This window comes from Eubalaena glacialis, chromosome 4 (genome assembly GCF_028564815.1).
Source record: "Eubalaena glacialis isolate mEubGla1 chromosome 4, mEubGla1.1.hap2.+ XY, whole genome shotgun sequence".
NCBI lineage: Eukaryota > Metazoa > Chordata > Mammalia > Artiodactyla > Balaenidae > Eubalaena > Eubalaena glacialis.
In genome coordinates, this window is record NC_083719.1 from 90,127,498 (window position 1) to 90,140,411 (window position 12,914).

General features: G+C 35.6%; 1 protein-coding gene across 2 annotated transcripts in view; it reads left to right on the top strand.

Moving 5' to 3' along the window:
• Positions 1-12,914, top strand: part of MAN2A1 (mannosidase alpha class 2A member 1) — a 165,242-nt gene that overhangs the window by 60,948 nt on the left and 91,380 nt on the right. For both annotated transcript variants that reach the window (XM_061188043.1, XM_061188044.1), the window contains exons 5-6: positions 2,594-2,721; positions 10,535-10,708. In XM_061188043.1, the coding sequence (XP_061044026.1) occupies positions 2,594-2,721; positions 10,535-10,708 (302 nt within the window). The remainder of the gene's footprint in view (positions 1-2,593; positions 2,722-10,534; positions 10,709-12,914) is intronic.

The window sequence follows — 12,914 nt, forward strand, 5'->3', positions numbered from 1 at the left end:
TGGTTTGTGAAAAATACTATTGTGTGATAGAGTGTGGAGGTACAGTGGGAGTGTTGATTTAGGCTGTGTGGCCCAGAGACTTTGTAGGTGTTCCAGAGACTTTTATTTGAGCTGAGAAATGAGGGCAGCTGGGATCAGCCAGGTTGGGAAGATAGAAGAGAAGAAAATAGATAAGAAAATTCTGAAAAACATTTTAATGAGTGAGAGGCTTTCATGCCTCCCCCATAGTAATAGATAGGATAGTCTTTAAAGTAATCATTGTGTACAGATAAGAACTCTGTACACAATCACAGTAGCATCTCAGGCATCATGCGGAGGGGGAACGGATAAATTATTCACAAATGGAGCTGAGGAAGTATAATATGTGTGATTCTTTGCTTGGTTGTCTTTTCTTGGAGCCCATTTATGCCTATGGGACAGGGAATATGTAGCAAAATAAAACTGACTGATATAGGTGAGAAATTCCATCATTGGAGTGATTTTTTTCCATTTAATATTCAGATTAGTTAATTTATAGTTTCTATTCTCTATTCAGGAGCAGCAAAGAATTTGTTTTGACCAATTTATTTCTGATATTTTCCAGAAGATCTGTTTATTGGAATACTGAGATAAGGAGGTCAAGTTTCTATATTTGATGACTAGAGATTAAATCCCAAACCTGTCCTGACATCTCAGGCTTCCAAATACTGCTCATAGGCATAAGGGGTGGGACTGGTCCATAGCTTCCAGGGTGTGGCTAAATCAGGCAGTCACCAGAAAGACAAGAAGAACTAACTGTAAGCAAAGTCCCATAGAAAAACAAATACAGTATGCTAACACATATATATGGAATCTAAGGGGGAAAAAAAAAAAAAAGGTCATGAAGAACCTAGTGGCAAGACGGGAATAAAGACACAGACCTACTAGAGAATGGACTTGAGGATATGGGGAGGGAGAAGGGTAAGCTGTGACAAAGTGAGAGAGTGGCATGGACATATATACACTACCAAAGGTAAAATAGATAGCTAGTGGGAAGCAACCGCATAGCACAGGGAGATCAGCTCTGTGCTTTGTCACCACCTAGAGGGGTGGGATAGGGAGGGTGGGAGGGAGGGAGATGCAAGAGGGAAGAGATATGGGAACACATGTATATGTATAACTGATTCACTTTGTTATAAAGCAGAAACTAACACACCATTGTAAAGCAATTATACTCCAATAAAGATGTTAAAAAAAAAAAAAAGTCCCATAGGCAGTAAGAGTGGGACAAAATAGCCTTGGATTTAGTTGTGTTCTTAAAGAAATACAATTTTTAGAAATTTCCAGCTTCTTTCTTACAAGTTCTTGATGTGGGCCTGTGAGAATCTGAGGTTTGACTGGACATTGGAGTTTCTTTAGACTCTATATAATGAGCCATCATATTCTCCATATGAAATTGTATTATTTGGTGATCCCCGTGGTAATACAGATGTAGTTAATATCTTTTTATTTTATACAAGGAAATCATTCATGTATTCATTCATTTTTAGAAATTGTGTCCATTATCCACTCTGTCATTGGTTCTATGATCATGCATATGTTTGAAAAAATTGGATGTTCTGTTAATGCTGTGGCTTCTGTTACATGCTTTTTAGGAAAATGTTTATTCTTTATGCCTCTGGTCTGTTTCAACTAAATTTGGCTTGGTGCTTGGCTGTTAGCTATAGGCATTCAGTGATGTTTATCCTTATTAAAGCTGATTTTGCTTCTGAAATTTTACATCGTTTTCAAAACCACCTTGTCGCAAACTCAAAAGTCTGTGGCACTTAAAAGGCTTGCTTAAGTTCTTGACATTTATACTTCCTTAGGTAGTTCTTCAAATTTTTAATAGTTGATGATTTTTTTCTGTCTCTGAGGAAGGTGTCTTCTTGTAACAATTTAGTTCTCCAGGGCTGTGGTCTAGTTACTTTGTATGGTATTATGGTAAAGAGTACCCAATGAACAGATAATGATCATGTTAGAGCTTTTGGCTCAATAATGAAAGATAAACTATATAGCCTACATTATAACTGACTGGAGCAGGGTACTTTATAATGTTTTCTGTATTCCCAGAAGCATGTGATATTTACTAGCTTTACTTTTATTTTTATTACTTCTGTAGTTTGCATGATTAACTTATCAGTGTCAGAAGTACTAAAATAAGTCCTGATTTTTCAGCATAGGTGTAATGAAACAAATACTGTGCTTAAAATGACAGTCCTCCAATTAACACTCATCAAGCATATACTCAGGTATTTGCTAGGTGCTCGGCAAGATCCAGCAGTAAATCAGACGTGGCTGCTGACATCAGGAATCTTTGAAGTTGTGTGGGAGATTATACCCTTAGGAAATAGAACTTCCAGAGTGACCTGCGTGGCTTTGCCTAGGGCAGGAGGGGCAGATACTTTACTAAGGACACTTTATCACCAGGGTCCCAAAGTTGAAATTCATCCACTGGTTTAAAAAAAAAAATTAACAACTAGTGTAAACACTGGTTACATTTAAAGGCTGTCTCTAATGTTTATGATGTCTTACTTTTTTATTTGAACTTTTCTTATATATATTAATGTAAACTCTTATGTTATTTTCTCCCTAGTTTACTAGAAAACGGTCAGTTTGAAATTGTGACGGGTGGCTGGGTTATGCCTGATGAAGCTGCTCCACATTATTTTGCCTTAATTGACCAACTAATTGAAGGACATCAGTGGCTGGAAAAAAATCTAGGTATGTATTCGTATCTTTCGCTTTCATTTGGACTACTTTGGGCAATTAATTTTGGGGAATGTGAGATGGGGCTTTTTATTTTTTTTAATAACTGATTTTTCTAGCACTGATTATTACTGAATAATTTATTTTTTTATTGATTTATGATGTTTCTTGGATCATAAACTCAGTTACATAGATATAATATGGTCACTCTTAGGGTCATCTACCTTGTTTCACCTATTATTTTATCAATTTTACCTATTTATTAATTTTAGTATTTTTTTCTAAAACTATCCCCCTGGGATTTTAATTATATATTAGTTAAGACACTTGATCATAAAAGGCAAAAACCTAGTTTACTAGCTTAAGCAAAGAAAAAAAGGAAAGAAAAATGTTAGTTTTGTCATTGAGAATTCCAGAGATAGGGTAGCTTCAGGTAAGGTTGGATCCAGAGGACTTAGATTATGTTGTCGGGATACTCTCTCTTGACTCTGCCATAGACAACCAGGACTCTGATCTTCTTGGTCTAACAATTAGGAGGAGTTTTCCTTAATACATTACCTAATTGACCCACTTTGGGTTAGGCGCTTATCTCTGAGCCAGTTTACTGAGGCCAGAGTTAAAGGAGCTGAGATCACTGAGGCCTGGTTAATTTGATGGAAATTATCATGGGAGGAGAGTGGTTTGGGGCAGGGTCAGCCTTGCCTGAACCATGTGAATGGGTCCTCCATGGGGAAGAAGTATCCTGTTACAACAAGAAGTAGGGAAGTGTATTCTGAACTGATAAAATCAGATGTTCATACAACTCATAAGAACATGGGACTAATCGAAATCTTTGTGATATCGAATATTTGCATTCTGCAACATGGTATGTAATTGTTTTCAAATATTTCATATCTCTCAGTACAATTTTGTAGTTTATGGTAAATATACATGTTTTTTATTGAAGTTATTTCTAAATATTTTATTATTTTAAAGTATTCTTCTGTTAGGGATAAAATCCCCCCACCCCCATTAATATTTTATTTACTTTTTATTTTGGAATAATTTCAAGCTTAAAAGTTGTAGGAATACTACAAAGAACTCCCATAAGGCCCCCCAACCAGATTCACCAGTCATTATTTTGACACATTTGCCTTATTTTTTCCTCTTTCCATATTGTTATTGTTGTGATTGTTATAGAGTAAGTTGCAGATATCATACCTGTGCCGAAAAGAGTTAACATAGCAGATCTGAAACTGCTATCCTTAGAAAGATCTTGCTTGCAAAGTTGGCTGTTGGCTGGTGTCTGAGGACTTGGATTTCTTAAATGATGAGTGACTCACTGTGTTTAAACTGTACAAACAGTGTAGTGTATGCTAAACACTTGTTTCCCTTCTGGGAGTCTAGAATCCTATTATGTACTAGACAGAGGGTGCCTGCATGACCAGACCCCAGTAAAAACCTTGGACACTGAGTCTCTAGTGAGCTTTCTGGGTTGACAGCATTTCAGGTATTGTCCCCATTCACTGGTGGAGTAATTAACTCGTCCTGGGTGATGCCACAGGGAGAGAACTCTTAGAAGCTTGTGCCTGGTTTCCTGCGGACTCTGCCCTATGTGCCTTTTCTCTTTGCTGATTTTGCTTTGTATCTTTTCACTATAATAAATCATAGCTGTGAGTATGACTATATGTCGAGTGCTGTAAGTTTTCTTAAGTCGTGAAATCTGGGAGTGGACTTGGGGACCCCCTACTCAGTGCCACTTTTCTTAAATACTTAATTATATTCTAAGCCAAAATATTCACTTTATAAACCTCAGTTTTTGTGGATTTTTTTCTTTATGTTTAGCTTTTATGGATGTGTAATTTACATGCAGTGCAACACATAAATCTTAACTGTAGAGTTTGAGTTTTGACAAATGTAACTCTGACTGCACCTTGTAAATTAGAGTAGTGTTCTCAGTTTTGTTTAAACAGTTTAGAACAACATGTTGTTTTGGACACTGGTTTTACATTTGGTTATGGGATACTTTTTAAATTGTTTAGTCTTTGGTGGTTAATTTCTGCTTTTACTAACTTTATTATATAAATTTGACCATTAGAAACTAAGTTTGAGTTTTTAAGGTTATCTTTTGCCTAAAGTATCCATTTTGTAACTGTTCTCCGACTCCTCTTAAGCTTTAATATTAGATATATTTGGAATAATCCAATTTTATTAATTATATTATTCATGTTGCTCATGTTCTAATTTTTAAGTCTATTAGATTTGCCAAAAACTGAGTGATGTATTTTACTCTTTTTTTTTTTATAAACATTTTTTTTTTTAACTTTTTTTGGGTTTATTAATTAATTAATTTATTTATTTATTTATGGCTGTGTTGGGTCTTCGTTTCTGTGCGAGCGCTTTCTCTAGTTGCGGCAAGTGGGGGCCACTCTTCATCGCAGTGCGCGGGCCTCTCACTGTCGCGGCCTCTCTTGTTGCGGAGCAGAGGCTCCAGACGCGCAGGCTCAGTAAATTGTGGCTCACGGGCCTAGTTGCTCCGCGGCATGTGGGATCTTCCCAGACCAGGGCTCGAACCCGTGTCCCCTGCATTGGCAGGCAGATTCTCAACCACTGCGCCACCAGGGAAGGCCCTATTTTACTCTTTTTAATGATTGTTTCCTGTAATTTTTCTTGTTTTTACTCTTTTATATTTTGACAGTCTTATTCTTACATGAAAACACAAAATCTTTCCTGGTTTTATTGGCATATGTACCCTCTTTATAAAATTTTGGATTTTTCATATACTGCATTTCCCCCCTAAGTTTGTCACTTGCCCCCTTTAAAAAAAAAGATTCACTTATACCAAGGAAAATCCTAGAAGGATACTGGGGTCCCCTCTATGTCTCTCCCTAGCTTCTACCTCCTTTCGTATGAGTTTTTAAAAATGTAGTTTACGTTCTCTCTCTTCTACATCATTACTTCTCAGGAATTCTTTAATCTATTGCAGCTAGGTTGCTATTCCTGTGTATCAGGTGATTTTGATACAGAAAAGATCATCAGTGATGATGAAATCTCAGACATCACTAACTTTTCATGTTGATTTTTATTCTTGTTTGTAAGCTTATTCTGTCCTAGTTATTTGGGACAACACATACTCCTTTTGTTTATTTTATAGCTTAATTTGATTTCATTTCAAATTTATAGAGTTGCATGATAGTATTTGAGAGGGGCTCCTATATATCCTGTAGTGTTGGCCCTCTGTATTTACCAGTTCCACATCTGATGATTCAACCAACAGTGGACGGAAAATAATTGAAAAAAAAAATCTGGAAAGTTCCAAATAGCAAAACTTGAATTTGCCATGCCTGGCAACTAGTTACATAGTATTTACATTGTATTTACCACTATTTACATAGCATTTACATTGTATTAGGTATTATAAGTAATCTGGAGGTGATTTAAATTATAGGCATACCTCATTTTACTGTGCTTCACAGATACTACGTTTTTTACAGATTGAAGATTTGTCACAGCCCTGTGTTGAGCAAATCTGTTAGTGTCATTTTTCCAACAGCATTTGTTCACTTTGTGTCTCTGTGTCACATTTTGGTAATTCTAGCAATATTTCAGACTTTTTCATTGTTAATGTATTTGTTATGGTGATCTGAGATCAGTGATCTTTGTTTCTATTGCAAAAGGATTATGACTTGCTGAAGGCTAGCGATGCTTAGCTGATTTTTAGCAATAAAGTTTTGTTTTGGTTTTCTTCCAGTTTTATTGAGATATAATTGATATACAGCACTGTGTAGGTTTAAGATATACAGCATAGTGATTTGACTTACATACATCGTGAAAAGATTATCTCAGCAAGTTTAGTGAACATCTGTCACCTCATATAATTACAAAATTAAAGAAACAGAAAAAACAATTTTCTCTTGTCTGAGAACTCTTAGGATTTGACTCTCTTAACAGCTTTCATATATAACATACAGCAGTGTTAATTACATTTATCGGGTTATACATGACATTCCTAGTACTTATTTATCTTTATAACTGGAAGTTTACCTTTTGCCTGCCTTCATTCAATTCCTTCTCCTCCCACCCTCACCTCTAGTAACCATAGATCTGATCTCTTTTTTCTATAAGTTTGTTTGTTTTTGAAGTATATTTGACCTACAACATTATGTTAGTTCCTGTTATACAGCATAGTGATTCGATATTTCTATGCATTTCAAATTGATCATCACGATAAGTCTAGATGTGTCACCATACAAAGATATTACATAGTTATTGACTATATTCCCCACACTGTACATTTCATACCCATGACTCATTTATTTTGCAACCAGAAGTTTGTACCTCTTAATTTCCCTCACCTATTTCTTTCCTCCTCCCAGCCCCCTCCCTTCTGGCAACCACCTGTTTGTTCTCTGTATCTGTGACTCTGTTTATGTTTTATTATGTTTGTTCATTTGTTTTGTTTTTTAGCTTCCACATATAAGTGAAATCATTACAGTATTTTTCTTTCTCTGTCTGACTTATTTCATCAGCAAAATGTCCTCAAGGTCCATCAATGTTGTCACAAATGTCAAGATTTCATTCTTTCATATGCCTGAATAGGATTCCATTTTATATATATATATGTATATATATATACACACACACACATATATATACACACACACACATATATACACACACACACACCACCACATTTTCTTTATTCATTGATCCATCTGTGGATACTTAGGTTGCTTCCATATCTTGGCTATTGTAAATAATGCTGCAGCGAACATGGGGGTACATGTATCTTTTCAAATTCGTGTTTTTGTTTTCTTCAGGTCAATACCCAGGAGTGGAATTGCTGGGTCATATGGTAGTTCTCTTTTTAATTTTTTGAGAATTCTCCATACTGTTTTCCATAGTGGCTGTATCAATTTACATTCCCACCAACAGTGCACAAGGGTTCTTTTTTCTCCACATATAAAGTATTTTTTAACTAAGGTGTGTACATTTTTTTAGACATAATGCTATTGTACACTTAATAGACTACCATAAACATAACTTTTATATGTACTGGGAAACCAAAATATTGTGATATTCACTTTATTGCAGTGGTCTGGAACCAAACCCACAGTATCTCCAAGGTATGCCTGTATACAAGAGGATGTGTGTAGGTTATATGCAACTACTACACCATTTTATATGACTTGACATCCAAAGATTCTGGTATCTTCAGGGGTCCTGAAACCAATCTTCCCTGGATACCAAGGGACTCTAGTTAGATTCACATACGTGTTTTTCTGAACCATTTGAGAGTAAGCTGGAGGCATCTTGTCCCTTTGTCTCTCAATACTTCATTGTGTTATTTCATAAGAAATAAGGATGTTTTCTTAGATAAGCAGAAGATAGTTATCAAATCAGGAACGTTAGCAATACTACAATCTAGTTCACAGGTTATATTCAAATTTTGTCAATTGTCTCAATAATGTTCTTTAATAAAGGCTGCTTTTTCCCCTCCCAATCCAGGATCCACCCTAGGATCGTGTATTGCTTGTAGTTGTCATGTCTTTTTAGTCTCCTTAACCTGAAACAGACCTTAGCCTTTCTCTGGATTTCTTGACATTGATATTTTTGAGGAGCGCAGACCTCTGTTGTAGAAAGTCTCTCAATTTGAGTTTGTCTATTTCCTTATGATTAGCTTTAGGTTATTGATCTATCTGATCTATCTATGTAATCTAACCTAATTTATTTTGCTAGAATATCACTGTAGTTATTTTCTGTTGTCCTCAATGCATCCTGTCAGAAGGCACTTGTCATCTCTTTGTTCCCATATTGGTGATGCTATTCTTGATCACTTCTTTAAGTTGTGTCTTTTAATTTTCTTTACTGTACTGTTACATTTTCTGCCTTTCGAATTAATAACTAATTTGTAGGAGATACATTGAGAATAGGTAAATATCCTGTTCCTCATCAAACTTTAATGTTTTAGTTTTAGGATCCATTGATGATTTTCTAATTCCATCATTGCTTCTATAATTATCAGTTAGTATTCTATTAATACTAAAAGGGAGAGCTTTCCTTTTTATTTTCAGTTTATTTGTGAGCTCATGGATTCTTATTTTATTCAGTGGGTTCTAGTCCAGTACTATTATTATTTATTTTGCTTCCCCAGTTGTCCTGCATTTGGCCAGTGGAAGCCCCTTCAGCCATCTCCTGATTTATTTTTATATGTTCCCATGACTCTTTGACCATTTCTTTAATTTATGCCCCAAGAATATGTTCCAGGGTTATCTTGTACTTTCCTAGCCTCAGCCCTGGAATAAGTAATTTCTTTAAGGTTATTTTTAATAGAGCCATGGCATTTAGAGGTCAAAGTCTGGGATCGAAGATAATGTTGATTGGTACTGAGGTGTTATTGCACTGAGCTAGGAAATGTGTGTGTGTGTGCATGTGTGTGTGTATGTATTTATAGAGAGAGTTTGTTTAAATATATATTTGTGTGTATATATGTATATTTATTCATGTTAGTACTACTATCTCCTATTTCAACTCAGTATCATAGGGTTCTGTTCTTTCATATTTATATATTTTATAGTTCCTTTTCTTAACAGTGTAAAAGCTGGCTCCTTTATTCTAATTTACTCAGTCTTGAAATACATGAAAGTTTCAGAATTGCTAAACCTATACTACCACAAAAACCCAGAATTACTAAATAGAGTTCAAGATTTCTTTATAATTTTTTGGAGGTAAATTACATATGTGAAATGGACAAATTATATGGTCACTTTGAGTTTTGACACATACTCTTGGTCCTCTGACAGTTCTGACTTTTCCTTCTCAGTCTCCTTGGTGGCTTCTGACCTCTGTGTTAATCTTCAATATTGTTCTACAGAGTTCTCTCTGTTCTCTTTTCTGTTATCCTGTGTTACACCTATTTGCATCATAATCTCTGCAACTAGAATCAGGATCAAGATTAACTCATTTTTGTAATCCTAAGGCCTCTTTTAGTCTTCGGCATATGCAAGGTACTAAACAGGTGTTTGAGTGAAAAAAATGTGCACAATTATATTATTTATGTCGATTTATAGGTTGTTTGTAGAAGCCTTCTTTGAGAATCCTGAATAAATAAAAGATCAGATTTGTATAATGCCCAATGAATAATCTTATTTCATTAATTCTAATCTGTGCATTTATTATGTTTTTTTATATTTTATCCTCTGTGAAATTGAGATATATCTTTAGGCCTTCACTCTTAGAATTGGTGTGAGTCAGGTGTGAAAAATTCTATTGACCCATTCTTGGTAGAAAGCACCAGCATCAAAATGTCTTAAGATTTAATGAAATATGGTACAGTTACTTTGGCCATTTCTGCTGCTGTATATTATGATGATTTGGGACTATTGTAAGCTATAAAAGGTAGTCTAAAATCCCTTAATGTTGGGGTTGGGGAGTACAAGTTGAAATGACTTAGGTTACTTTTCTATATTATGTAACAGTGAGTTGCTGGGTTATGCGTCTCCACAGAAGACAGGACTGTTAGATCCTAGAGGGCAGTGACTTGGTCCTGGTTATTTCTCTGGCTCCACTGAGTGCAGTAGCTTTCTAATATCTATCAGGTGGCAGAGTGCTTATTTCACCTCCAACTGATTAACTGCCAGTGTGATTCACCCTGCCTGGGAGAACACAGCAGTGGCAGAATCCTCCTCTCAGGCAGTCCTGCTGGGAATGCTCGCTAAGGGTAACGCTGGGCAGCCCCTTTATTTTAGAATCCAGGAGACCAAAAGAACTCTGATGGGTCTAAATGTGTTGTGACTTCTTCTATTTCATTTATCAATTTAAAACAATAACACATTTTCTTTATCAACAGGGGTGAAACCTCGGTCTGGCTGGTCTATCGATCCTTTTGGACATTCACCAACAATGGCTTATCTTCTAAAACGTGCCGGATTTTCTCACATGCTTATCCAGCGAGTTCATTATGCAGTTAAAAAACATTTTGCACTGCATAAAACGCTGGAGTTTTTTTGGAGACAGAATTGGGGTATGTAGGGTTTGATGAAAGTTGAAGATCTCACTTGACCTAGATGTTATTTCACAGGGGTTATGAACTCATGCTGTTGTGGGTTTTATTCAGAGTGTCAGTCTTGAAAATATGGTTGCCTAAAGATACACATAATTGTTTTTTCTATGTATTTGTGTCAGGAGTCTTTTAAGCATTGGTGAAGATATTTATCTATAGAACATTGTAGATTCTTTTTTAAGCCTAATGGAAGTAAATAAATACAAGTAATTAGTCTTTTGCAAATAATGCTTTCACTTGCTTCTCTTTTAAAAAGTACCTGTTTTATCACAAAGTTGAATGTGCATTAGAACTAATGTCCAGTCATATATCTCATATTCAGCCAGTGTTTCTTCCTTCTGTCTCTCCTGTCTCTGTATCTAGTAAGAGTTGCCTTTTAAAACCTTAATCCTGTCCTACTAGAACAGCCCTCCTATTACCTGTGTCACTTGTTTTCACACTGTACTGTGGGCACGCAGGTGTTCCAAGGATGTACTTCTCCAGCTCTTTGCTGGGGCAGAGGTGACAAGATTTAGGCCTCCTGAGAGGCCTTTGCCTTTCCCAACCCCCATGTAATTCAGAACACCTTATTTTCTTACTTAATTTTATTTATTGAGTCATTATGGGCCATGCATGGTGTTAGATGCTTTATATTCACTCTTTCATTGAATCTTTATAATTCTTTAAATTAGTTTCTATAATTATCCCTTTTAAATGGTGAAGAAATGGAGGCTTAGATATGTGAAGCCATTTGCCAAAAATCATACAGGTAGTGGGTACAGAGCTGAGATTTGAATCCAGTTCTGTGCTGTTCCAAAGCCCAGGTCCCTAACCCCTAGTATATACCACCATCAGTATTAAGTTCTTGGTAAAATTTCATCTGAAAAAAGGATTTCATTGCTAAGACAATGTTCAGAAATCACTGCATTACATCATACTTGCTTCTCTGTGTAATCTAGACCCTCCTTAAGTGTTTCGGAAAAGTCATTTGTAAATTTAGATGGTATCTTTATGTGTACTGTTGTTTTTTTCAATGAGGAAACATATTAGCTATATAATTTTTTATCCTGGAAAATTAAACCTAATCTGTAGGGAAGACAAGAGCTTGTAGGGGATTGCATCCTGTATACTTTGATCAAATGCAAAGGAGCATATTAATTTTTTTATAAAAAGGATTATTAATTTGAGGAAGCCCTGCTTAAACTATTACTTACATTCAAATTGCCCATAAATATCCATCACCAGGAAATTACTGAGTACTTTTATGTACTTAATACCATGCTAAGAAGAAATCTTGCTTATAAGAAAATTATAGTCTAATTTGATAAAAGACAAACACCACCAAATACAGCAGATAAACTGAAATGTGTAAATGAGCTGCTAAATAGTATGGCATGAAGAGAGGTAGTAGGATGTGGAGTATGTCCTTGATTCATAGCAGAAAGGAAAGAAGTTGCCGTAAGTCCTGGGACTATGACAGCCTCTGTGCAGATAGCAAGCATTAGTGACCAGCATCCATGATGTCACAATCATGAATGTGATTCAGTGAAACAACTTACAGCACACAAATGTACGGATTATAATAGCTTTAATTAAAGTTTGGAAAAGACCTGGTAATGATTTTAACTAAATGGAGTATGAGAGAAAACTGGACTATTTTAAGACTTACCTGATAGATTTGGACATGTTGCTTTAAAATGATGTTTTGGAATCAAGTTGAGCTTCTTTGTGTGTTCTGGTTCTTAATGAAGCAGTTGTTTTCAATTTTTTTAAATGTACATGTTGCTTGTTTGTTTTTTCTTGTTGTCTGTCTTTATTATAAAAGCAATGCATTGCTAAGAATTGGAGAGCCATACGTAAAGGGGAAGAGGTAGTTGCAGGTCAGAATCATAAAAAGATACCACTTTTAACTCTTATCGAAGTCCTTCAGTCTTACTTGGTGGGAGGCTTTTGACCTCTCGAAAGCAGTGATATCAACACATACTGGCATTGAGGTTTCAATTAAAAACAGTTCTGTGTCAGGAACCAGTGCTCTTTTTCTGTATCTTTTTTGTTTGCTTTGTTTTGATTCTTCTTTTTGCTTTTGAAAATTACTTTTACTTTTCCTCTGCCTCCATGGAGAAAAGCATCACTGGCTCTTTATTGGTGAACATCAGGGTGACTCCACAAAACTCTCCTGAGTACACTT